Source organism: Falco peregrinus, chromosome 2 (assembly GCF_023634155.1).
Source record: "Falco peregrinus isolate bFalPer1 chromosome 2, bFalPer1.pri, whole genome shotgun sequence".
NCBI lineage: Eukaryota > Metazoa > Chordata > Aves > Falconiformes > Falconidae > Falco > Falco peregrinus.
The window spans coordinates 43,917,381-43,942,137 of NC_073722.1; the positions used below are offsets into that span (position 1 = coordinate 43,917,381).

At 48.1% G+C, this 24,757-nt stretch overlaps 1 protein-coding gene across 1 annotated transcript; it reads right to left on the reverse strand.

Moving 5' to 3' along the window:
* Positions 1–7,758: 7,758 nt before the first annotated feature.
* Positions 7,759–24,532, reverse strand: RPIA (ribose 5-phosphate isomerase A). Its single transcript, XM_055796345.1, has 9 exons — positions 24,272–24,532; positions 19,356–19,416; positions 17,402–17,457; positions 14,244–14,303; positions 13,567–13,631; positions 13,127–13,195; positions 12,482–12,623; positions 11,150–11,249; positions 7,759–8,958 (listed from the first exon to the last, which is right to left on the reverse strand). Exons 1-9 carry the CDS (start codon positions 24,452–24,454, stop codon positions 8,861–8,863), a joined length of 834 nt encoding a protein of 277 aa, XP_055652320.1. The 5' UTR covers positions 24,455–24,532; the 3' UTR covers positions 7,759–8,860.
* Between the last annotated feature and the right edge of the window lie 225 nt (positions 24,533–24,757).

The following is a 24,757-nucleotide window of genomic DNA, read 5'->3' on the forward strand; positions in this document are numbered from 1 at the left end:
AGCTCACTCAAGCCTGGTGCCAACTGCCTTTCATGTCCGGAGGGAAAAGAAACTCAGCCCATAATTTACCCCAGGTAGGATATATAGGCTAGGCTAGGCTAGGCTAGACTAGACTAGACTAGAATAGAATAGAAAAACAAAAGCAAGCTTTTTTTTCCCCATCTTATCCTCGATATATAGCCAGCTTTTCCTAAGTCCATCTACCAAATCCTAGATGAAAACATTAATAATCACAGCTATAGATATAGCCCATCTCCTGCTCTGTATCAGCCTGGGGAAGCACTATGCGACACCCAGGGAGGCTTCCTCCCTTCTGCATACTGTCCGTGTTGTGCCACTCGGACCAGCCCAACCTCAGGGCATGGAGGGATGGAGCAGTGTCAGAGATGCCCTAGGTGATCGTCTTCAAGACACCAAAGGTTCACTGAGTATTTTGCCTCCACTGCATGGACTGACCACCCCAAGCATTGCACGTATTTATCTGGAGAGTCCTTGCCCATCTCCAGGAAAACAGGATGGCTTCGAACCATCTGTTTATCAACAGGGGTGACAACTAGTATTGCCAGGTGAAAACTGAGCCCTCGTCTCTCTTGTCTTCTTGGAACTGTATTGCAAAAAAACCAACGCTATGGCTGATCAGGTTTGGTCACAACCCAGCAATGCTCTTTAGCAACCTGGCTGCTGGCATCTGAGTGCATTAAATCAGACCTTCACGAGTGGTGAAGGCGATGGCAGGACTGATACGGTGACAAGCAGGGAGTGGCTGGCTGGCAAGTAGCCTCATCCCCAGCACAGCCACACTTCACCATCCATCTGGTGGGGAGGTAAACAGCATAAATTTGAGTATGTTGACCTCTGTCTTACTCTGCAAAAATCAGCTGTCATATTTCTGCCAAGCCCTGGCTGGTTCCCAGAAAGCATCCCCCGCTCCCACCCAGGTTTCATGGAACCTTTCAGCTCATGAATCTCCACACCCTCCCCCTGAGCACACCGCGCTGTAGAACAAGCCCAGTTGACTTGTTATGTCAGCAATTTGTCTATGAATCACCTAGATTTTTAAAACCACATCTCACTCAAAATTTCAAAACATCTTCCTTCTCCATCTTTGGATCCATTGGCAGCTAACACTGATTTCTTGTTCATTAGCTTCACCCACCTCAATGGAGTTGTTCCTGCTTTACAGGGAGCTGAGGAACTGTGGCACATCACCCTCTGATCAGTATAAGCCTTTTACCAGACCATACTTTCCTAGCAAGTAAGCAGTAGTTTGGATTGACATGAAGTACGCTGTACTATATTTTCTGTGGTAGATCTGAAAAAATCTCTCTGGATCCTTCACTGAATATTCTGAAATTGGGAAAAATTTGTATCCATCCTTTTCACTTTGACCCATCTCCACTGAAATTGCATTTTCTGCTTTAAGTAATGCAATACTTCTCTGAAGTGCTATCATGGTTCTCCAATGTAGAGAGACTGGGAGGCAGGAGGGGATGTGGGTTGCATTTATCTGGAGTAGGCACTCCCAGGAGGTGATGGATCCTGCCTAAAATAGATGGGGTGAATCCATTTGGCTCTTTCCATAGGGCCCATGTTTGCTCTCAAGCTAACTGCTCACGTAGCTTTTGAGTGGGAAGTTATGTGAGAAAAATCCTGTTATTGATGCGGTAAAACTAGGAACAAGTTGCTCCTGATCCTGCTACAGCTGTCTGTTTGATCAGCAAAACGGGTGCAGAGATAGATCAATAGACGAAAAAATGTATTATAGCAGACAATATTTGTCTGTGCTTGGCCAGGCATCTGGCTAAATAGCAATATTGATCCTGTAAATAATGACATCCCTAAAATATCTAACTTGGTCCTCAAGCAGTAAATAGAGGCCTTAAGGCATTAATTTCTCCACTGAATTTTTCTTGGGAAAGGCAGCCATCCACCACAGAGTAACTGCATAATGTGGACTCTCTCACACTGGTTCTATCTTATATATCTGTCCTAAATCAGTCAGTAAAGACTAGAAAGGCATCAGGTTTCTTTTCCTCCCATTTAGTGAATATTCATTTTGGAACTTCGAGTATTATTTAATGCAGAAATATTCAAGTTTTCTAGGTGGTCATTGACCAAGCAAAGCTTATTTGTTCCTTTATAACCAAATTGTTCCCAATCTGGATGATTAAACTAAGCTACAAGAACTCATTTTAAGCACTTAATGACGGCACCACTTTCATGAAGCCAAGTATAAGAGCTGTGTTAAAACACAAAATGCGGACAGAAATGGCATATGATGCCCCACATGGAATGCTGCCTGCCTGGGAGCTTAAAAACATGTCCATCTGACTTCCAGAAAAGAAACATCATATCTTTTCTATCTTTTTTACAGGACCCAAACTAATTGAGTTGAAAAACAGTAAAGGGAAGAAATATCTCAGGCAGAATAGATTAAAAAAAACACCAAAGGTGTGAATAACGTTTTGATGTGATTTTGACCAACATGTGGCAAAGCATTGCTGGGACCTCCAGGTGCGCAATCCTGTAAGCAGAGAAGATTTTTCTAATGATCCTTCTACAACTGAGGATGTTCAATCTGTTAAAGTTTCTTGCTGACTTGCTTTAAAAGCAATAAAAAGGGAACAGCCCTTGGCCAGCCTAGCTGCTGGTGGGACAACTGTGTCAGTTGGGCAGAGCACCCCAGGAACTGGAAATGAAGCTCAACAGGCACCTGTGGGCATCAGAGGGACCAGTACATGAACCCAACGTGTCCCACAAGCTGGTGCCCCCACTAACAGGGTGAAAGAGCCGGGCTGGGGAGCATGCAGCTCCCTGCTATCCCAGCATAACCAGGATGGGGAAGATCTGTGCTGGAAAACACCCCCCCGTACCACAAACCTGTGGATTAAGTCAATTTTTTAATGGTCTTCAGCAATTTTTCCATCCTGGAGGAAAGGGGTGCTGTGAGGGGGTGGAGGAGGGAGGAGAGCCTTCATGGGGTCCCGGTTCTGTAGTGAACAGGAATGAACACAGAAAATACTGCCGCAGGGGCATCACTGCAAGCAAAGCCTCGTGGAGTATGAATTACAGCAATGGCTATTACAGGGAAACACGGTAACAAGAGACATCTAGCTCCTCTGAAACACTCACTTCTATTCAAGTAGAAAACCAGACTTTTTTAGTAAAAAGTTATCTCTCCAGCCCCACATAAAACTGATACCCTTCCACTTCTGATACCCAGGAGATATGGCTAAGTAAAGAAGGGATTGTTCAGTTTTATAACACAGCATTCAAAACAAAATAGTTTTGTGAAGCATCTTTTGCACTGGCTGGGCTGCTCTGCTGCCCCAGCTAGTGCAAATGCCTTGGGCTGCTGGGAAGCCTCCTGCCCAGGAGTGTCCAGGGGAGGGGGCTTGAGGGATGGCACACCTGAAAAGGCTGTAGATAGCCAGAGCCAGGGCTAGTCACATCAGCAAATCCACAGGAAAAATGTTGAGCTTCATCCAAAACACACAGTGCAGACCTCAAACCAGAGTCAACATGTGTTGTCTGAGCTCTCAAAACAAGGAGGAAAGAAACTTTGCCATAAACCACGGCCACAGGAGCCTTCTGCAGCCAGCTGACCTGCAGAGAAACCTGCAGGTAACCTATCAAAAAGGCGGTGGTCTGCAGCAAAGGGACCGAGTTTTCCCAAGATGCTCATACAGTGGATCCACATCCCAAAGCCAAATAAATGACCAGCTCAGTAGAAACAGTTAATATCTGCTTGCTCTTCAATTATACAAGATTTTGGTACATTAGTTACAAGCTGTTGGATCTGACTCCTCACTGGTCTGGTCCAGCCCCCACTAAGCTATATATAAAAGTCAAGAAGAGAATTATAACCTCCCTTTCAAAAAACAACACTCATATGAGGATTAGAGGAAGGCAAGAATGTCTTTTTTTTTTTGGCAAGGAATTAAGTAAGAAAAGTGTCACCGTGCACAGTCTAGATTTACAGCAGGCTTTTTCAATTTAATTTGTCATTGCTGAATATTTTACATTGGGCTTAAACCATACAGGTTATTAAATACTGATTACAAGAAGACAGTGCACTGTGGCAGGCAAATAATTTACAAGTTATTGAAATTAAGGCTTTGGAAATGTTTTAAGGGAATTAATGTTTAATTAATGGTTTTGATCTAGAAGGGATTCCAGTAATAGCTTCAGTAAGAGATTACACAAACCTGAGAGACATTTGTAAATAGAAAGGATGCTTGACGTTAGATTTTGGGGTTTTTTAATTAATCCTGCATTGGAAAACTACCACAAGGGAATTTACACTTTGGTGCACAATAAAAGGACTGTTGTGGTTAGCAGGCACTTTAGCTTCCGTGATTTCTTTTGCATGATCAAATTTATGTGCACACATTTTTAACAACACAGCATGAGATTAACTTTTAATTTCATGTGATTAAGAATATTCCTAGTTCAACATCCCAAATGAACTTGGATATTAAAGTGTAGGAAGGTTTACACTGTATAGTTGGCGTAATAGTCACTTTCTTCCACTGAATTTCATCTTTCTGCTACTGACTTCCAGAAACAACATAAATCAGCAGCAGCATTTAGCTTTCCAGCATGACTGATGGTTTATGTTAGAAAATTTAGCTTACACTAAGACATTGTTGTACAAAGTCTTTTCTTTTTCCCCTAAAAAAAGTTGTTTATGTCATTTCTTACAGTCAAACCCAATTCACCGGTCCTTTCTTGTTTTTCTCACAACATTTACCTCGACGATCTGACAGTATTTTCACAAGGCTCTAAGTTTAGTTAAGGATGCTTAGAAGATGTTTGTATCAGTAGCTGTAAAAATACAAACAGGAAAGTCTACTGAACGGAAGACAATATCTGGTATCAGTTTTCCTACAGAGATAATGTTACAAAGGTTCTTTTATAGAAACATTTTCATTAGGGAATTTCATGGTGATTTATAGTGCCCTGTCAGGAGATAAATCCCACATGAGATTTGAGATAGCTAAATAGTGGATCTGTCGTTCTGTAATTGTAGGGGGGGGGGGGGGCGGGGGTCACTCTTCTGATCTTGATGGGTTATGGAGATACGGGGATGATACAACTCCCATTAAAGTTACTGGAAGGGGAAACAAACAAACTTTAGAAGTTTTAGGGACAAAAACATGGCAGTTTATAGGTCTCTAAGTTAATCTTCAAGCTGAAATGCATCACCTTTCTGCTAATGTACTGAGTAAAATAGAATGCAAGAAATTTTGGAGAATTCATAAGGCTTGAATTTGAAAAATCACTTTAGAAATGAGGACTTCATTCCTCTTCCTCCTTTCCTGGTGCAGCTGGGCCAATGCCAACATCACTACACAATTTTTGGTTACAAAATGGATCTGGCTTTTTGTTTAAAAGATATTAATACTTGTTACAGCTTGCTAATATTCATTCCAGGTGATTTTTATCGCTGGTTATAATATGCTTATTTTCCCCTTATCACTTTAGCTATAATTGGTTGGTTTAATACACAGAGCACACATCCTCCATGCTGCCTGCTTAATTATTTTCATGTCTTTTTATGTCACATTTCTCAGAACAATAATTATGTCAGATCATAAATCCTGTCCTACAGTGACACAAATAAAAACCTGACAGATGGTAGTACTTGCTTTATAATGTGGAGCAAGGTGATTCAGTTTAACTAAACGCTTAATTTATTTCTACTTAGTTTAATTAATTCAGCTTAATTATTTAACCTATTAACCAAAGGTTAATTAAATTGAATCTGAAGCACTCTCTTATTATATTTATATTGCTTTTTTTTGGGGGGGGGGGAATGGGACTAGTGTTTCATTACCTCTCTTGCTCATTAATGTTAGTGCTGCTGTTGCTCTTTCTTGAAACGTTTGTTTTCTCCAGGGCCAAGTTAATCCATAATTCAGCGCTAATGGTAAATCAGCTGTGCATTACCCACTGCGCACCCTCCAAACGGTGACGCCAGGGTTCGCATGCCGGGGCTGGATTGCACTGTCTGGCTGTGGTTAGCATCAGGTAACCAAAACTACTGCCGGAATGCACCCTAAATAGCCATCTTCTAAAAATATGTCCCTGCTCTTCTTCCCAACCTGCGAAGAGAGGTGGCAGCCCCATTTCTAAATGCTTCTTAAGGCTCTTTTGAACAGCACCTTGAAAAATGAAAGTCCAAAGCAAAGGCTACAGTGCAAACCATCCAAGATGTTAAAATCAAATTCAACAAACTCAAGCCCAAGAGCTATTAGGAGCAGCCCACTGGTGCGGTCACAGCTGAACTGCCTCTACCCAAGGAAGTCATGGGCACCTGCAGTGCCTGCCCTCACCCAAAGGTCTACCATGGGCTCACCCACAAACCATTCTCTCTCCAAAAAACATACATAATAGTGATAGTCTAGAAAAGCAAGGGTCAGGGACTAGAAATACCTCTGCTGCCTGTATACTTTATTTTCATCAAACATGCTGACGGCTAGGCAGCTAAGCATCAGCGCCAGCAGGCTGCGTCGGTGATGGGGCACAACCACAGCATGCCACAGCCACCCTGGGAGGGGATGGAGTCCCTGCACATCTAAATGTGACCCACACATGCTGGCAGATGATGTGGATGGTCATGACGGGTCAGGGAGCCTGGCAACCTCCAAGGGAAAGGACCAGACCATTCTTAAGAGCCCCTTAACCCAAAAATCCACCTACTGACTTTGCAAATGCGAGCTCGGGGAGCACAAGAGGGGAATCTGCACAAAGCCTCCAGAACTGGTTTGAACACCAAAATTTCTCCAGCACTTCAGGGATTTGAATTCCATCCAGAGATTTTAATTCCACCTCTATAGCACTGCAAACTCCATACCCATAACCCACAGCCCAAGACCCACTCAGAAGTCCCACTCTGGAGCAGGGGCATCTGTTGCAAAAGCGCCCACTGGGTGCTACCTTCATCCCAAGCACCCACAGACGCTCAAGAATCAAACCTGCCCCCTTCAGGCTTAGATTTAACAAGTCCCTGCTAAGCACAAAGCTGAATGAGATCACATCTGGTCTAGGGCCAGAAAGTAATGGTGGGGTAACGGTTTTATTGGCTTTTAGAGAAGGAGCTGTTTGATTTCAGAGAGAGAGAGAGAGAGGAGAGTCAACAGCAACATTCGCTCCTGCTAATCTCATTTCCAGAAGCATGCTGAGTGAGAAGGCACTTGGGCACAAAGCTTTGCTCGATTGCTGTCTGTTTATCCGGGATTACGTTAGGAGCCCAAGACGCATCTGAAAACAGCCCATGGCAAGAACTAGGGCTTTGCAAATGGCTTCTGCAGCATCAGGTTTTCGGGAAGAGATATTCCAGTGTTTCCAGCAAGTTGTTGTCTGGATGGCAGCCAGTTTGCTCAGTACAAGTGCTTCAGAATTAACAGAATAGATGTGCAGGAAAGGGAAGATTTAAAGACCTAAAAATAGCTCATTTTTGTTAAAGCTTTTTTTTTTTTTTTTTTTTTATTTAGATGCACAGGTTTTAGCCATGCAAATCTAAGACAGTCTTGAGGCAAGCACTGCAGCTAACAGGTGTTGATTAGATATTTTAAATGAACCAAATGAACCAGATTAACGTATTTACCTTAAGCAAAAAGATCAAATGCAGAATGCTGAATCTGGCCTGGGCGAAGGGCTCCTCTAAGGGGGAAACTGCAGCAGAAGTTAGTCTGACGATGATCTGCCCCACTGTCCACAAAAGCTACTTTTAAGACTCAAATTACCACCAAATCTGGTATTAACAGCTCTTTATTTCAGTGTCAACAACACAAAAAGAGGGCTTGCATTTTGACATCAAAACCATGCAAAGCACCTATACACTGAGAATAAGATATTGAACAAGTGCCTCTCTCCTGCTACATGTGGAAAATTTGGCAGGAAGACTCAGTTTTCCTGTACGTTCTGCTCTATCCTTCCATAAATCAACCAGCTGTGAGGGGTGATAATTAACCTTCATTCCAAATCAAATAATTTGCCACTGAACAGTATTCCACGCTGCCCTAAGCTGCTCAAGGATGCTTCTGTAAACTTCATCAAGGACCCAGTTCTGCTCTCGGTTTAAAAGGACAAAGTCCCAAACACCTCCAGCTACAGGAACAGACTTTAATCAGAGGTACTGAATTAATGGTGAGCAGAATTTGGCTCAAAGGATGAATGTCTCCTCCATACACAGGCCCAAAAAAGGCCGTTATTAATGTCCCGGACAGAGGGATGTAGGGACCACCCTAGGCTCAGAGAATTGTCACGTGCACAGAGGACAACTAGACATCCCAGACTATTAAAAAACAGTGGTATAGAAAAATAAAAGGCAAAAAATATTGAACCAAAAAGGTTCCAAATAAGGCATCAGCAGGTCCCGACTGGATGTGCCCCATTACATACATCACCCTCCCAGCCAGGGTGGTTAGGAACGATGCATTAGGATTGTGTTTCTGATCTCAATGATCAGAGCACTAAGCACTATGAGCAACCAGAAGGGTTCAAGTTCTCATTGAAAAAGAAAAAAAACCAAACCCAAAACACAAAAACAAGGAGTATTCTTTTTGGTAAGTATTTCTTAGAAAATAAAATAAAAACAGTAAAGCAATTTTTTTAAATGATTCTTTAAAAAAAGACAACATTTCTGTAAAGTAAAAATATATATATATAGAAATAGAATATAATTTTTTGTTTTTAAAAAAGACATTCAGTATCATGTCAGCGGATTCTGATCAACTTCCCATCCGTCTTCTGCAATAACCGCTGCTTGTTAAGGCAAAACGTCAGGTTGGCACCATTACAACAGCTGAATCAAACTGGCCGAAGGCTAAGCAGAGCAGGCAGCACGCCGGCGTCAGCGAGGCTGCTTCTCCCGCACGCTGACCGAGCCATCCTCCATGCCAAAGTACACCACCTCTGCCATGTCGATGAAGAGTCCAGTCTCCACCACACCTGGGGAACAAGAGTTCACCTGCCTGTTAATGCCAAAGCCACCCCACTGCTTGAATCCTCTCCTCTGCCCATGGTTTTGTTTGTTAAAAGGCACCAATGCCTCCATCAGAGGTTTGGAGAGAGGTGTCCAACCTGGGTGATGTTGCATCAGCTGCACAGGAAGCCTCTGAGAAGTCTTTTCCATGTGGCCACCCCTAGAAGAAACTCTCCAGAGAGTGAGAAACAACGCCTAAAGCTCCCCCCAACGTTCACACCACCCCAGCCACCACCATTACACCACAACCACAAACATGGCATTTTCAGCCATCTGAAGACCCATGGGAGCAAGAGGAAGCTACGTGCAGCCACAGGCTTACTCACTTTGCTTTAAACACATCTAAAACACTACCCTGATAGCTAACACTTCTTCAAATGCTAAGACTCCGCAGATCTGATGCTACCTCTGCAATTTGTAGCCCATTTGCCAACGTACTTTTGGTTGCATTTAATTATGGGGTGCTTCTACCTTCACAGCAATCACTGAGCCACAGCCAGAGGCCAGAAAGGTGGAAAGAAACGGAGGACAAGGGCTACCACAAGCGCAAGGTGGCCGCAGCCCTGCTAGCACCGCTGTATTTAGGCTTTACCAGTTCTGCTCATCCACTTCTGGGTAGGGAAGATGCTCTTCTTCCCCTTAGCAGGTCCATTTCTGAGCAGCAAATTGTGCTGAGACCATCTCCACACCAATACGATGGAACAGGTCTCATCATTTACTGCTCGTCTCTCAACCAAAAGAGATGCAAGGAAGAAGTCCTTGCTGTTTTGTTTGCAAACAGCATAACTGGCCATTGTTGCTTTCTTGCATGGAAACAGCTCTCATGATGTAGACATTTGTACAGCAATGGGCAGCAACCACATTAGGATATGGAGCACCACACCAGGGACAGCCCAGACCAGCAGCGGTCACCAGTTCATTTAGATCCGTCACTGGTTCATTTAGATGTGCTCCTGCCAAAGGTACAAACTTGCCATCTACTGCTGGCTGCCAGCAAATACAAGGTAATTATTCAGATTGCAAAGACACTGGGACAAAGGAGGGCAGAGGTAGCATCCCAGCATTTTGCTCCTAGAGCAGGAAAAAAGAAAATGGGTGTATTTTCAGTAAGTCAGCCTTATATCAGCATTGAGGGAAGCAAAGCCACTGAACAGAAGCAACTAGAAGTTACTGGTGACTCTTCACCCAGCTTTCACCCATGGCCTCTGCCTGCTCTTGTATTTTAACTGTGATGCCAGGACAATATACTGCTGCTTTATGGGGATGCTGAGGTTCATGCAGCAGGATCCCAAACTGTTCCTGCACGCTCTGACAATGCACAAACAGTGAGTGAAGGCAGCTGTGTTATGGACTTAGGGCCAGGCAGGTATCTGGTATAAACTCAAAGAAGACACAACCGTATTCAATTCAATTCAAAAGCTGACCAGATTCAAGACCAGGCTTTGCCAAGATAACCAGAAAGATATCCAGACGTGGCTCAGCCAGTCTGCCTGCTGATTCACTGAGGTCCATAGAGTGCCATTGCCCCTGGGCAGGCTTGGATTGTCCAGAAGCAGCTCCAGGCTGGGCAGCAGGTCTCATGCAGGGCAGGAGTCCTTGCAAGGAGGCTGTTTTGTTTGCAAACAGCACAATCAGCCATTGCTTCTCTCTTGCACAGCAATAGCTAGGACACACTGCACCCTCACACCATAGCCTGTAGGACTACGCAACGGTACTGGGATGCAGAGCTGTAAGCAGCTTCAGGAAAATACTGTAACCCAGTGTGAACCCTCCCTCGAGTCCACCAGTGTTTCCATTAAAAGTTCATCTCTAAATGGGCACAGGCAGAGTAAGGAAGAGCACAGGACTGGTGTGCCTAATGGGAAACAGTGTCATAAGTCATCCGGCATCACCCCAGGTTTTCACTACCATATGGAAATGCCACGTGGGTACAGTTGTACTAATTCAGCTGATAGATCTCTCAAGCAGAAACAAGTGTAGAGACCCATAAGAGGGCAGTCAACACACACACACAGGGCAGTAAACACACATGCACATTCCTGCCCATCCAGGGGAGAGCTCCCATGGTCAGGGCTGTCTAGCACGGACCCAGCCTTAGCCAGCTTTTGTTTTTTGTTTTTGTTTTTTGGGTTTTTTTATCTAAATCACAGGCATTACCTGGTATCATTTTTATAGCGGTGTTCACTTCACTCCATTCATGAACCTTGTCAAACTTCCAGTCCAGGATGAAGTTCCCGTTGTCTGTCACCACGGGGCCCTGGGAAGCAAACCCATTTGTCACCACCTTGTCTACTGAGCCCAGCAGGGACTGTCACAGCCCTCACCGGGACCAGCCATCCCTGCTGCAACGGTTTACAGAGAATCAACGTTCAAGTAAATCAGAGCAGCCTACAGTAAGCCCGTAAGTAAAAACATCACCCAAGGCAACTGCCCATTCCTCATTCTCCTGCATACAGATGATCATGCAGAAGCTGGAAACAACACTGCAATTTCATCCCTGCAACAGGGGGTCTTTTTTGCAAGAGTAAAGCTAGATTAACATCCTAAAAAGGCTACTACAGGCAACAGAAGCCAAAGTAAGACCCCTCTGCCCCAGTGATAACAGCAAGCTGCTGGTTGCCATGGGGAGGTTTTGGAGCTGAAGAACTGCTGGACTCCAGCATCCCAGATGCGCTCAGCACTCTCTCAAGGCCAACAGAAGGAGCAATGGGGTGCTTTCAACAGAGCAAAGGCAGCTGGGGCTGAGGACAAGGTGTTTTAGCAGCACCGAGCAGGGTTTGCAACTACACACGCCAGGAGGGACCAGCATCCTCCAAGGACACAGCTCGTGCTCTAGCAGCACCAATGTGAATTCCCTGAGCGAGGCTGGTCTCAAGTTCACAGAGGACGACAAATTTGCTTTTCTCAGGCATCAAATGCAACCTCCAGAGCCTCTTGGGATTAGACACATCAAAAACAAGTATTCAGCCTTCAGGTGTTAACTCCAGCCATTACTGCAGACAGCCTTCCCCTTCCCTTGCCACACACCATGGGCTGGCGAAGCCCTGCTGCCCAAGTCAGGACAGGACAGCGGCAGCAGAGACAAAGCAGCTTCAGTTTTAATTTAGTCTGGCTCCTTGTGGCACAGAGAAGCCTGGGATGGAGTGTGAGCTGCCCCTCCACTCAAGACCCTCTGGCAGTGCAGGCTGCCTTCCAGCGCCCCAGCATCCCTGCAGAGCGGCCGGTCAGGCCCAGACAGGCAATCCCTCCCCTCCCTGCTCAGGGATGTTTGCTTGAGGAGACATAAGCCAGAGAAGCTTTCAATGAGCAGCCTGAGCACCTAAACACACAGTTCATTAACCAAAGTATAATTAGGAGGAATTACACAAGACGCCACTCGCGGGAGTGAAAGCCCAGATTTAATTAGATGGAAGGCCAGACTGCTGGTCCTCCATTTGCCCACGTTCAGGTGGCTCCTCTGGGGAAGTGGGGCGGATCAGGGACACATACTGCTTTGCTAACAGCCATGCGCAGCTCCGCAGCACCTCCGAAGTTTTTGGTCAGGGCTCTGGTGACAGGGACGTAAGCCATGGGGATGACTTCAATAGGAATTCCCTTCTTCCATTGCTCCCCGAGGCTCTCCGATTTTTTCCTGAGGACACAGTTTGAGGTGGGATTAGCATCAGACAGTACCATTGCTAACACCATTCACTTCATCACATTGCCTCTTGCAAAACCCTCAGGGTAGGGCACAGTGGTCAGTTCACGTGTGCACACGTGTAGGAAGAACCAGTTTAATACACGATGCTCAGTTCACTCATAAGCCATTTTGACATGTTTTGGACAAGCAGGACACGAGTTGTTTTTTCAACAGCCCCGCAGCTGTATGTACAGAAGGGGAAATTTATTCAGTGCTGACAATCACTGAGCTCAAAAAGCAGAGCAGCCATTTCCTCACAAGCTCTGCTGTCTCCTAAGCAGGCCTGCTGAGTTGAAAATTAAGAAAAAAAAGCTAAACCGAATTGCTGAAGCACTACAGCCAGGCTGATTTCCACCTATTCCTGCTCCCTTGACCCACTGGAAGGACAATAATAGCCTAACCTATCCAAATCACCCCACGGGACAGAGAGGTATAATGAATATTAATATTTTCACCTGTAATCAGCAATAACAATGAAGCATTTTGCATATCCTGCAACTATCTTCTCCTGCGTCAAGCAGCCACTGCAAGAGGCGGAAAAATAATTATTATAATAATAATAATAAATATATAAAAAAAGCCAGAAAACATCAGACCACCCCTCAATGTGCCTGATGGCCTTGAATTCCAGTCCCCTCCATCATATTATTGCTGGGTTTGGTGCTGCTGTTGCCCCATGCCAGGGCTCCTTCCCCTGCCCCATCACTGTATCCTCCTTGTCCCTTGCACACACACCTGGTCAGGAGCCATGTCCCACCACAGGGGCACGCACAGCCCCGCACAGGATCCCCTCAGCCTCTCCAGCCCACCCCAGAGGCATCTGCAGCCAGAAGAGGATGCTCAGAGGCCACCCGCCACCAGCACCATGCGCAGACAGACGGACAACAAGGCTCACCCGCCACCTTTGATAAGGTTGAGGTCAGAGTCCACTTCATCTGCTCCATCGATGGCAACGTCGAGCTATAGGAAGAGGAGAAATTTGGTGTGGAAGCTCTTCCTGTGTGACATCCAGGCGCTGCTCTTGGCACAGCTCGGGAGGGCATCAGGTCCCAAGCAGCAGCCAGAAACATCACTAGAGCTGAGACCACTTCATCACCAGCCAGAGATGGGCATCTGCTCAGCCACCCAAGGACGCCAGCTCCCACTAAACCACAGGCATTGTGAGAGCAGGAGAAAGAAAATCCAAAACCAACTGCTGGCCTGCAGGCACGTCACTTCAGACTCTAGCATCACTTAAGGACCAGCACACAAGCAGGGGGCTCCCAGGGAAAATCTTGGTGACACTTCAGCAACACAATATCCCTGTCTTGGACCAGCAAGCATCAGCCTGGAAGAGATGCCAAACACCTCGAGGAATCAGCTCGGCAGCCTACCTGCCATCTAAAGGGACAACACTAAAACAAAACTAAGGCTTGGCGGGGGGGAAATAAACTAAACTAGTTCTCACACACGTTCTGCAGTGCAGCTGCCTGAACTCTGGTCCTCAGGGGAGGATAAGGAAGCCTCATGCTTTCATGAAGGACCAACTTAGAGGAAGGTCAGGTGAGGTCTCACCTCCGCAGTCCCACTTACCTCTGGATGTCGGTCCAAGTCACTTAGCGTTAAGCCGTTCTGCAGGATCAGCTGACGGGCCTGCACACCAAGAAGACAGCAAACACCATTTACCAGCAGCAGAAAGGAAAAACAGGCTCATGGTGTCATTCCCCTGGCAGTTGCTTCACAGCTCCACCTTGAGCTGGCAGAGAGGCTGCAGCCAGCAGCAGGAACGCACAGCAAGGAGAAAATGATGCCTCCAGACCAGATTATTTTAATCCAAGGAAAACCCTGTTGCTGATTTGAACTAAAATGCTCAGGTGGTGCAACAGGACTCCTAGGTTGAGGTCTCTCAGTACTAAATAGAAGAGGCCCCGTCAGCTTGGTGGGAATCACTTGTATCTAAGCATTAGAGCTGACATGGGATTTTTGACTCCTGTGTTTTTTCAGCTTGGACATCATTCTCCCTCACACCCATCCAGCCCCTCCGATTTCCTTCAGCTGAAAAACGGGAGCAAGAAAATTAAATCTTTACGTCATAGCAGTGCAGGACTAACAATGAAAATATCTTTCATATTGGAAAGAAACAAAAAAAAAAAAAAGGCAGAAAAAGAAAAGCACGAGTCATGGGAAAAGTGTGGGAAACCTCCTGCAACAGCTGTTTGGTGGCTCTGATCTACTGTTACTGAAGTGGCCATGTATTTCCCTCTAGTGGCAATGGAACACAGAGCACCCCGTTACCCTCCACTCACTCTGTCAGTTTAAACAGGAGCTCAACCTTACAGAACCTTCAATTGCTTCAATATTCTGTTACAGATCATCACCTGAGTGAGACCCCTTCCCTGCACAGACTCTGCTCGCCTTCTAGCTCCAGCTAGACCAAGAAATGCCAGTGTGATAGCCTGGATCAACTGATTGCCCTGAATTTTACCCACTAACGCTAACAAAAAAAAAGAGCATCAGTTGCACGTGTTGGCATCCCATTAAACATTAAGAAGAGAGCAGGTGGAACTCCTGGCAATGAGCTATAGTTGGAATCGTTTATCGTAGCATTTCATAGCATGCAGTTTTAACACACATGGGCTGTGGGCTCTCGATCTGTGCACTAAGATTGCCCTAAGGACTCACAAAATAAAAAGAATAAAAATCGGTGGGTTTACATTCATCACACAATGTCCACGTAAAAAGGTTTCAAGGACCTAAGAATCGAAAGCATTGAAAAACACCATGCTGTACGTGCAAGCCAGATCCTGAACAGGCTTAGAGTCAGCAGTGTGGGAACGAGGTGGCTCTCTTCAGGCTCTCTGTTGCAAGGCCATGGGAGCAGACCAGCAGGAATGAAAAGCAGAGCTCCCACAACTGGGGGGAAAGCAGCAGTAACTGCGCAGCACTTGCCAAGAACAGTATCGCTCTGTGCTCTCGGCACACGTCCGGGTGAAAAGAAGAAACAACACACAAGCCAAGGGACAGATACTTACCCCGGCTCTAGCTTTACTGATGGTGATGGAATAACCCAACCTGACAAGAGGGAAGGGAGGAGAATAAAAGCCCACTGAAACCAATTCTTCCTTCCCAGTGAGCTCAGCCAGCCACTTACACATGTACATAGTGAAAATAAGACGCTGTTTTGCTGACCTGCCAATGCTTCACTTGGAACTGGCTGAGGTCTAAGAGACTGCAAAAGACAAGAGCACGTATCCCCATGTCTGGGGGATTTTGGCTCCTCCAGGTTTACGATCTATCCATTCCCTTCAACAGCAACCTTTTTGTTTTACTGGTAAGAAACTCTGTAGTGTTACATGAACTGTCCCAACATTTCAAGGCAGGACAGGCTCCAGCCCATGTTCCTTACACAAACTTTATCAATATTGTCTGTGAGACCTCATCACTCAGAGCACTTTTCCTACGTTCAAATGGGACATTGTGTCTCAGGATGGGGATCATTTCAGACAGATCAAAGATGGACTCTCACCACATTCTATACATGCAACAGAAAAAGATACAGGTTAAAAAAGGAAAAAAAATATCTAGTTTTTATTTTTTGCCCTTTGCAGCAGTTTGCATTACACCCCAGTTGGCCACTGGTTGTTTGCAACAGCTGGGAAAAGAGAGGGTTTTATCTCCTCACACTTAAAGAACATCCACAGGATAAGATGATGTTAAGTTTTCATAATATTTTAGGACAATTCAGGTTGGTCTCTATCCAACCGCCAGGTCAAAGCAGGGTCAGCTCCCACCTTGCTCAGGGCTTTACCCATTCAGTCTTGAAAACCTCAAAGGACAGACTCTGCACAGCCTGCCTCACTGCTTCACTGCCCTCAAGGTAAAAAGGCTGTCACAAAAGTACAGTCCCAAGGTCCACACCAGGACTGCAAGAAGGACACATGCCCAATCCCTAGAGAGGGGCATCAGCACCCAGCCTCAAAAACCTCACAGGTGGTCCCTGTCATGTCACCTCTCCCTGCCCAAAGGGGACAAGGTAACAGCTGCTCCTCTGCAGCATGTTCCCAACTCAGGGAATAGAGGCAGAAAGACTAAAGCCAGTTGCCTGAATGCATGGAAGTAGCTCAGAAGCTTCCCCAGCCGCTCTGCACTTAATTAACCACCAAGCCATGTTCTCCCTCTCCCTGCAAACTTCTCAACAGTTAGCTCGGTATGAACCAAATCCTGCAAATGCTGTGCAGCAAAGGAAAGATTCAGCTGATTTTTCTTACGCAATTTCTTGTAAAAGCCAGCTGATGCATTTTAAGTTCCTCCTGAAAGCACAGGCTTGCTATTATTGCTTGCAGCGTGATTTTTACAGCTTCTGGGGCCTGATACAAAGGAGACCAAGTGTCTCCAGTGAGTTTTGTCTTACAAGGCCAGTTCACCACTGAACAGCATTTTTTTTGCAAGCGGGATCCAGAGCAAGCCATGCACCAACACTGACATAACCAGAGCTACCACCCTAATTCAAAACACACCTCCTAGCACTATGGCATCCCTGCAGCTCAGGTCAGGGTGACACAGCACCATCACTGCCAGCTTCCTGAGGTCCATCTGCAGGCTGCACCATGACTGCTTTCACCAGTGCTTTTAGTGAACTCACGCCACATTGAGCCAGTCCAGAGTGCAGCGTGGTGGCCTCCTGCAGCCAAAGAGACCATCCCCTGCATGAGTGTCTGGACTAGCAAAAAGCCAAGGAGGAAAGCACTTACCTGAAAAGATGTAGGGATGCAGACAATTGTCAGGTTCTCCTCTTTAACCCGCTCAGCTGTAGGAAAAAAGGCAGAAGCCTCTGTTTGTTCATTGCAGAAGGAAAAAATGCACCAACTTGCACTTCAAGAAATCTCTCTTCAGAGCAGCCCCTCTGAATCACTGCAATTACTTGCCTTGCAAATAACTCAGTCATGCTGAAAATGCAAACAGGTGCCACCCTGCACAGGTTAAGGCTCAGTTTCTAGTCAAGAAATGTTTAAACACCCACCCACCCTAGCTCAGCCCAAGATATCGTGAGCCATTAACCTTTGTGCCTCCAGCAGCAGAGGAGCACCATCAGCAAATTGTCACCTGGGAAATTAACCCCACTCCCCTCTCTCACTCCATTAAGAGAGTTTTTTGCTGCCCTCCTTGTAAACAGAGATCTCCAGCAGCTGCCTGAAAGGTTTTCTGGCTTGTTGCCGTGGGGACACAACATTCATTTATTATAGAACATTTAAATATATGGATGGAAAGGACTAATAAAACATGTATTCCATTAAATGGAAGGAAATATTTCCTCCCCAGGTTAACCTCAAATGACTAAAATCTATTACTAAGATATCATTACAGACAAAATTTATTTTAGTAATTAGGGTATTTCAGCATAAGCCAACAGCCTGAGAGTCAGCAACAGCTCTCGCACCACAGCAAGCACAGGGGCTACATGCCTCAAGGTAATACCGCTGCTGGAAGGGCTAAAGATGCAATACATGAGGCTGTGTGTTGTTACAAACCACTTCCCAGTGTGAACACATTCCGTAGGTGTGAGAAGTCAGAATTTGCAGCCTGGAACAGGCACTCCACTTTAAATACTATACCCATTTGTACAGAGACTGATTCTGTGTTAGAGCCAGGAGTGATTGCGATATTAAGCCAAACTCAGAAAGCTGAACCGCAGCTCTCAGGCAAATGCGTATCACACACACGGAGCGTGGGGCAAGGCAGGTGCTGAGGGCAGGCACAGCACCACCGCTGGTACTCCCCTGCAGAGCAAAGCACTGGGCTGTGCTCACGCTTCAGCCCCACACAAGCCTCCCCAGCCACACAGAGCCACCCAGGTGGGACACACTGAGCTCTGTTTCCGAACGGGACACCCCCTCTTATCCAGGCAAGACCCCCAAGAACAACAGGGCTGATCCTGCTCTCCCAACCCACTGCAGCACCCACAGCTGCTCTGTTCTGCGTCCAAGGACAGCGAAACAGGATGAGGCACAGCACCTCCACAAGCAGATCTGCCCTGGGGCTAAGAGTGCCCTGCAAAGGACACTTTAAAGTTTCTCTGCACCCTCGGCAGTGAAGCATGAGGATAATTACCCTCATGTTCATTTTGCAAAAATGTATTTGCCTCGCTTGAGTATTTTGCTGAAATTTTCTGAATAACACCTTGAGTGAACTCGCACATGAGGCAAGCAGGTAAACCTAGCTGTAGGGTACAAAAAAAACACCCAGCAGGATTTCACATTCCAGATTTTCTGTCCACCTCAGCAGGACCCTCAGCGTGAGTAATACAATGTGAGCGAGCAGAGCAGCGTCAGCTCCATCAAAGGGGTTAACGGAAGCAGAGCAGCTGCATGGCCCAAAGCCACAAAGCAAGTTGGGACTCGGCAGAGCTGGAACCAAACAGGGGAGTTCGCTCCAGTTTGTGGTGGGTGCCAGTAAAGTGCTTTGCCTGGCTGGATGGGGAGAACAGGTGGCAAATCGTTACCTCCTCAGGCCTCCCTATGCAATAAATTTAGAGCACAAGACCCAGTTTTAACCTTCAGCTTCATAAAGGACACAGCAGCAGCAAACAGACCCGACACATCAGCTCTACGTCAGCATCCGAATTATTTAGGTTGTTTTTCAAGTACTTGGGACAGCTGGACAAGGGGGCTTTCTGCAGCGGGAGGGCCACGGAGGGGAGCATCCTACCTAATCGATGCACTGCATGGACAATTGTAGAGCCGCTTCCGATCCCAAGAACTTGATTGTTCTGCAAATCAAAGAAAGACGGAGAAGAGCTGTTACTGGGGACTCGGCACAAGGGCTGTCCACATTTCCCAGTAGACTCGACATTACAAACACATGCAAGAGGAATCCTGCCCAGAGATGCACGCCAACACACAATGTCTTAGTGCACTGCAGGCAAGGAAGGGAACACACTGTGCCAGCAAGGACATGACCACTGCCTGCGGCTAAGGGATTTTAAGCAACTCACCCTCTCATTAAAGGACATGTGCTTGCTAATTACCACCATGGTCTGAATCTCAGGGGTTTCAATGCACACTCACTGGTGGTTGCTGGCACTCCATGCACCCTCTCCTGCCGGAAAGCTGGGAGTTTCAGACAATACCACAGAGGAAAAAGCTGAAACAACCTCAAGATAACATCTCCCAAGGAAGCCGCACAGTAAAAGCATGGGTTTGCTGCCAACCATATTGTTAGTAAACGGTACAGATGCATCAGTAGCCAAAGCAAAGAGCACAGCAGCTGTACATAGAGCACAATAAAAAGCGCTCTCTAAAACAGAGCATATAACTGCCTATATGAGAGCCCAGCAACACACCTGAAAGATGTGTGAGCCTGGCAGCACACGCTGAAGAGGATCGTATTTTAACCACAGCTCAGCCCTGGCCTTCCTCTGCTTATGGTCTGGTTTAAGAAGGATTGCTACTGTCTCACCCGCAACACAGGCACGCTTCTAAAAGGTGCTGCAGGCTGAGGGTGGATGGGTGCAATGGTGTTACCTCTGCAAGAGGATGCTCTGCAGTGTAAATCTCTGTTTATTATCAGCTCAGTCTCCCACCCACTGAAAGCTACCTGCAGCCTCCTGCACACTCCAATTCCACAATAATTCCCATTCTCTGGACAGGATCCAAAGCTTCAATTGACTTAAGGAGGCCCAATATCACTACAGACATTTCAGACGAGAAAGACTTGAAGGCAGCCAGAGATGCAGGCACAGAGGAGCTGTTGTGCATTATCTCTCAGACATTAGACGGGTCTGAAGCTCCTTTTCCATGTGCAGCAAATCCCAGAGTTCAGCAGCTGTGGAAAAAGCCACACCTGCAGCACTTCAACCAGCTAACATCTTAGCAGCAAGCAAGCTTGCCAGGAAAGGTGGAACTCAATACAGGTCACAATCCCCTACGATAAACAATTTCCCTCGCTTCTGCAGGTGAAAAACAAAAGTTCTCCAAAACCCAGCGCGCAACCAGAGACTCGGCTTATACCCAGCCCTCACTAACCACCGTGATGCTGCATAAGATGGGGAAAACAATGTATCACAGCCACATGCCTGCAGCTTGCCAGAAGAAACCCAATAGCTCCCAAGGTTTCTCAGTTTCACCTGCCCAGCAGGTGAAGCCGAGCACGGCCAGCCAAGGAAGCAAACCTGTGTGGAGGCTGGCAGGACACGGGCAGTACCGGTGCTCCCGAGAGACTTGTTTCAACCTGGGAAGAGGCAGTTTCTTCTCTTTGCCCCCATTTCTATAGAACGGGACAGCTTCTTGGAGCAGATGGATGCCCTAAAGGGATTGGGAAAGCCTCAGCAGTGGCCACTCCACTGTAATGAAGTGGGATGAGCTCACAAAGGTCCCAACCCCTCCCTGGCGATAAACTTGAAGGCATTTATCAGTTTTGAGAAGTTAAGCACCCTCTCTTAGGCGGTGGCAAGACTTTGGGCTAAGTGGGTTTCCCAGAAAAAGTTTAAGCCAGTCTAAACTGGTGCTGTCACAACCCCTGCCGTACTGCAGCTTCCACCTGTCCCTCCTCAGCTCCAACCCCAGCCAGATCAGGGGCAAAAAAAAAGCCAAAAAACATCTGCTATTCAAAACAAGGACAGGGCAAACATTGGTGAGAAGCAGAGCACAAGGTCAGCATGCAAGGGGCAGGTCCACCTCACAGCACCAGGGAGCAGCATCCCATGCAAAAAAAAAAAAAAAAAAAAAGACATTTCAGGTTGCTTACGCACACCCCAGCAAACAAAACCAAGGCGCTGAGCCACAATACAGCTGAGGACCCACATATGGACTCTGTGAGTGGAGTCAGCAGCAACCACAGCATTTTCTCAGCTAACCCAAGGAACTAGAGATGCTGCCCAACGTTACAGATGCAGACACAGCAATGCACATTGAATAGGTACCAGCAGCACCACAGGGGCTGGCCTGTCTGGGCCGGCCCAATGTAACCCAAGACTAGGATTTCCATGGGCAAAAAGCAGGAGATAAATACAGCACAAAGCCCAAAGTTTCCTCTTACTAATGCTCAGTCCTCTGGGCAGCAGGACCTACAGCTCTCGCCCATCTTTTAATTTCTAACAGAGGCACTTAAAGGACCTGCTTTCAGAGTTGTTGTATAAACACAAAGCCAGCTCTCCCCAAGCAGCTTATGGCTCTAAAGCCCCAGGTCCTGTGCCAGCCCACAGCCCACGGCTTCTGAGGTTGGCCATCTCAGTGTCCACTCCAGTACTAGGGAATTCTGCTCCTACAGCTGCCTGGAGACAAGTGCTTTGGGCAAACACACCAATCTGGCTTTAATTAAAAAAAAAAAGAGAAAAATGTTCTCCTCTCCTAGCCCCTCCACGTACCCTCAGGTTTACATCTGCTGCAGGCTACACAAGAAGCTGCTGTGCTGGCACACCGAGGAATGGGCATGCAGGAGGATGCCAAGAAAGGAGCCTCATCTAGTACCAGCACCAAGCCCCCCGTGCCACGGATTTACGGCAGTTAGGTAGGAGATATTTGTCCAGCGCAACCACGGATTTACAGCACAGTTAGGTAGGAGATATTTGTCCAGTGCAACCAAACTGTGAAGTCAGTGGCATCTCCCACATGTCCCTGGCGCACAAGGAAGGGAGCCTGCAGCTTTCTGAAATCACATCGCTCCCTCCATTAACAGCAATAGCTCTAACGACAAACTCAAAACTATTGGTGACAAGCAGCTGAGACCATCGAACTTCTTGGCGGTGACTCTAACCTGCTTCTCCTTCTGGCCAACCCGCATGACAGGCGTTGCAGTATTACCCCAGACACTGCCTGTTTTACTTAACCAGTGTCGCCAGCTGGGCACTGAACTTTGATCAGCTGGGATGTGGCCAAAAACATTACCCAAAGTTTGTGTGACCATACAAACACGCAAAGGACAGCTATTTCACTAGGAAAAGTCCAAAATTAAGAGTCACATTCTACCCCAAATCAAAGGCCCACCCAGCTGGCAATAACCCACAGCAGCGGCCATGCTGTGGCTCCGCACCTTGCGACACGAGTCCCTCCTGCAACCCCTCAACGTGCCACTTTTGGGGCTTGCTTTGGGTAAGAAAGGGGATTTTTATGCAACTGCCGGTCCATCCCCCAGGCTCCCCAACCCCACAGACTGCTTTTGAGTGCACTGGCCTGGCAGGGGGTAGGTCTCAGAGAGCATGTGGCTGTGCTCTCTGCAGCCACATACAGACTGCTCAGAGGAAGGAGAGGCTGCAAAACAAGTGAAACCTTTACGGGACATCAGGGAAGCCATCCGTAACTGAACCTCAAGACGCTAACCCCGCATGGGGGAGTGGGAAGGAAAAGGAAATTTTTTTTTTCCCCCAACTGCCAATGTCTACCTTCTTGGCAGCGCCTCTACACCCATTTCATCACTGCTGTTGCAAAAGGGCTTGCACAGCAAACATTGCGATAAACTACAGCGTGACTTTAACCGTCAATCTTCCAAGTGTTCACGATCAGCCTGTGCCAATTTTCAAGCAGCTCCTGTCCTATTTGACCTTCAATGGGTCGTTTATAGCCCCTTGCTGCACTTGCCTCCCTACAGAGGACAGGATGCAACCCCCTGGTTCGGGGCTGTTGCTCCTTGCTTAGCTGCTCAGAAACGGGGAGCAGCAGCAGAGCACCCTGGACTCGGAGCAGAACATGGTGTTAGCCTGAGCTCCCGCCACTGCCCAGCTTGCAGGAGGGTTCGTGGTTAAAATTTGGAGGTGCAAGATGTTACCCCAAACTCGGTGTGCATCGTGCTGAGCCGGGCAAGGCAGGCAGCTGCTGCCTGGGAGGCAGGCGCTAGGCAAGCATGGAGATGGGAAAAGAAAAGTAGTTTTCTCCCTTCTCTCCAGGCTAAAGAAGCACACATCAAAGTGAAGGAGGAAGAGGCTTGGCGGGGCCCATGCATGCACCCCAGGGTCCCCCCTTGCACCCCAGGACTGTCCATGCTCCAGGAGGGGATGGAGTTGTCCGGGCACCCCACAACCTGTCCATGCACCTCGAGGATGCTCTGTGCACTGGAGGGGCCCGGCACCCCGGGACCACTCTGTGTACTGGGGGACCCAGCACCCAGGAGCTGGTCCCAGCACTTCAGGACCCATCCCTGAACTGGGAGGCCCTGGACACCCCATGGTGGTTCCATGCTCTGGGGGGTCCCGGCACCACAGAACCAGTCCCTGCACCCCGGGGCCACTCTGTGTACTGGGGGGGCTCCGTGCACCTCATGGTTGCTCCATGCATTAGGGGGTCCCGGCACCCCAGAGCCAGTCCCTGCGCCCCTGGACCGCTCTGTGTACTGGGGAGTCCCGGCTCCCAGCACTCCGGAGCCGGTGCCTGCAGCCCAGGACCCGTTCCTGCACTGGGAGGCTCCGTGCATTGGGGGTCCCAGCACCTCAAAGCCGGTCACTGCACCCCGAGACCACCCGGTGCACTGGGGAGTCCCGGCACCCCAGAGCCCGTCCCTGCACCCCGGCGCCTCTCCGCGCACCCGGGGGTCCGCCCGTGCACCGGGAGGCTCCGCGCCTGGCGCGGCCGATCCGCGCCCCGGGGGGGTCCGTGCCCCCTGCCCCGGGCAGGGCTGGGGTCCGGCCGCCTCACCTGGACGTGCTTGTCCACCGCGGCGCAGGCGGCCAGCCTCTTGGCCTCCTCGGCCATGGTGCCGCCGCGCCGCCCGCCGGCCCGGGCGCGCCTCCCCGCCGCCGGCCCCGCTCGGACCCTCCCCGGCGGCCGGGCAGCCAGGGGCGTGCTGCGGAGCGGGCCGAGCCGGCCGGGGAGCCGCATGCCGCCGCGGCCCGCCCCCGGGGGGCTCTCCCGCACGGGCTGCAGGCTTGGGCCGAGCCGGCTCCCTTCTTCCTCCTCCTCCTCCTCCTCCTCCTCCTCCGGGATGCTGGGACTTGTAGTGCGGCGAGCCGCGGACTACAGCTCCCACAATGCACGGCATGGCATGGCCTCGGCACAGCATGGCACGGCATGGCATAACGTGGCATGGCATGGCATGGCATGGCATGGCATGGCATGGCATGGCATGGCATAGTGCAGCACGGCTCAGCACGGCAGAGCAAGGCATGGCATGGCTTGGCACAG

What these genes read in the sequence shown, in the direction of transcription:
- RPIA (XM_055796345.1), bottom strand. Translation starts at nt 24,454, where the DNA reads ATGCGGCTCCCCGGCCGGCTCGGCCCGCTCCGCAGCACGCCCCTGGCT. An exon ending in ATTGTTATTGCTGATTACAG is followed by an intron (nt 12,624 to 13,126) that starts GTGAAAATATTA and finishes CTGTGTCCTCAG; the next exon opens with GAAAAAATCGGAGAGCCTCG. An exon ending in GCATGGCTGTTAGCAAAGCA is followed by an intron (nt 11,250 to 12,481) that starts GTATGTGTCCCT and finishes TTTGCTTCCCAG; the next exon opens with GGCCCCGTGGTGACAGACAA.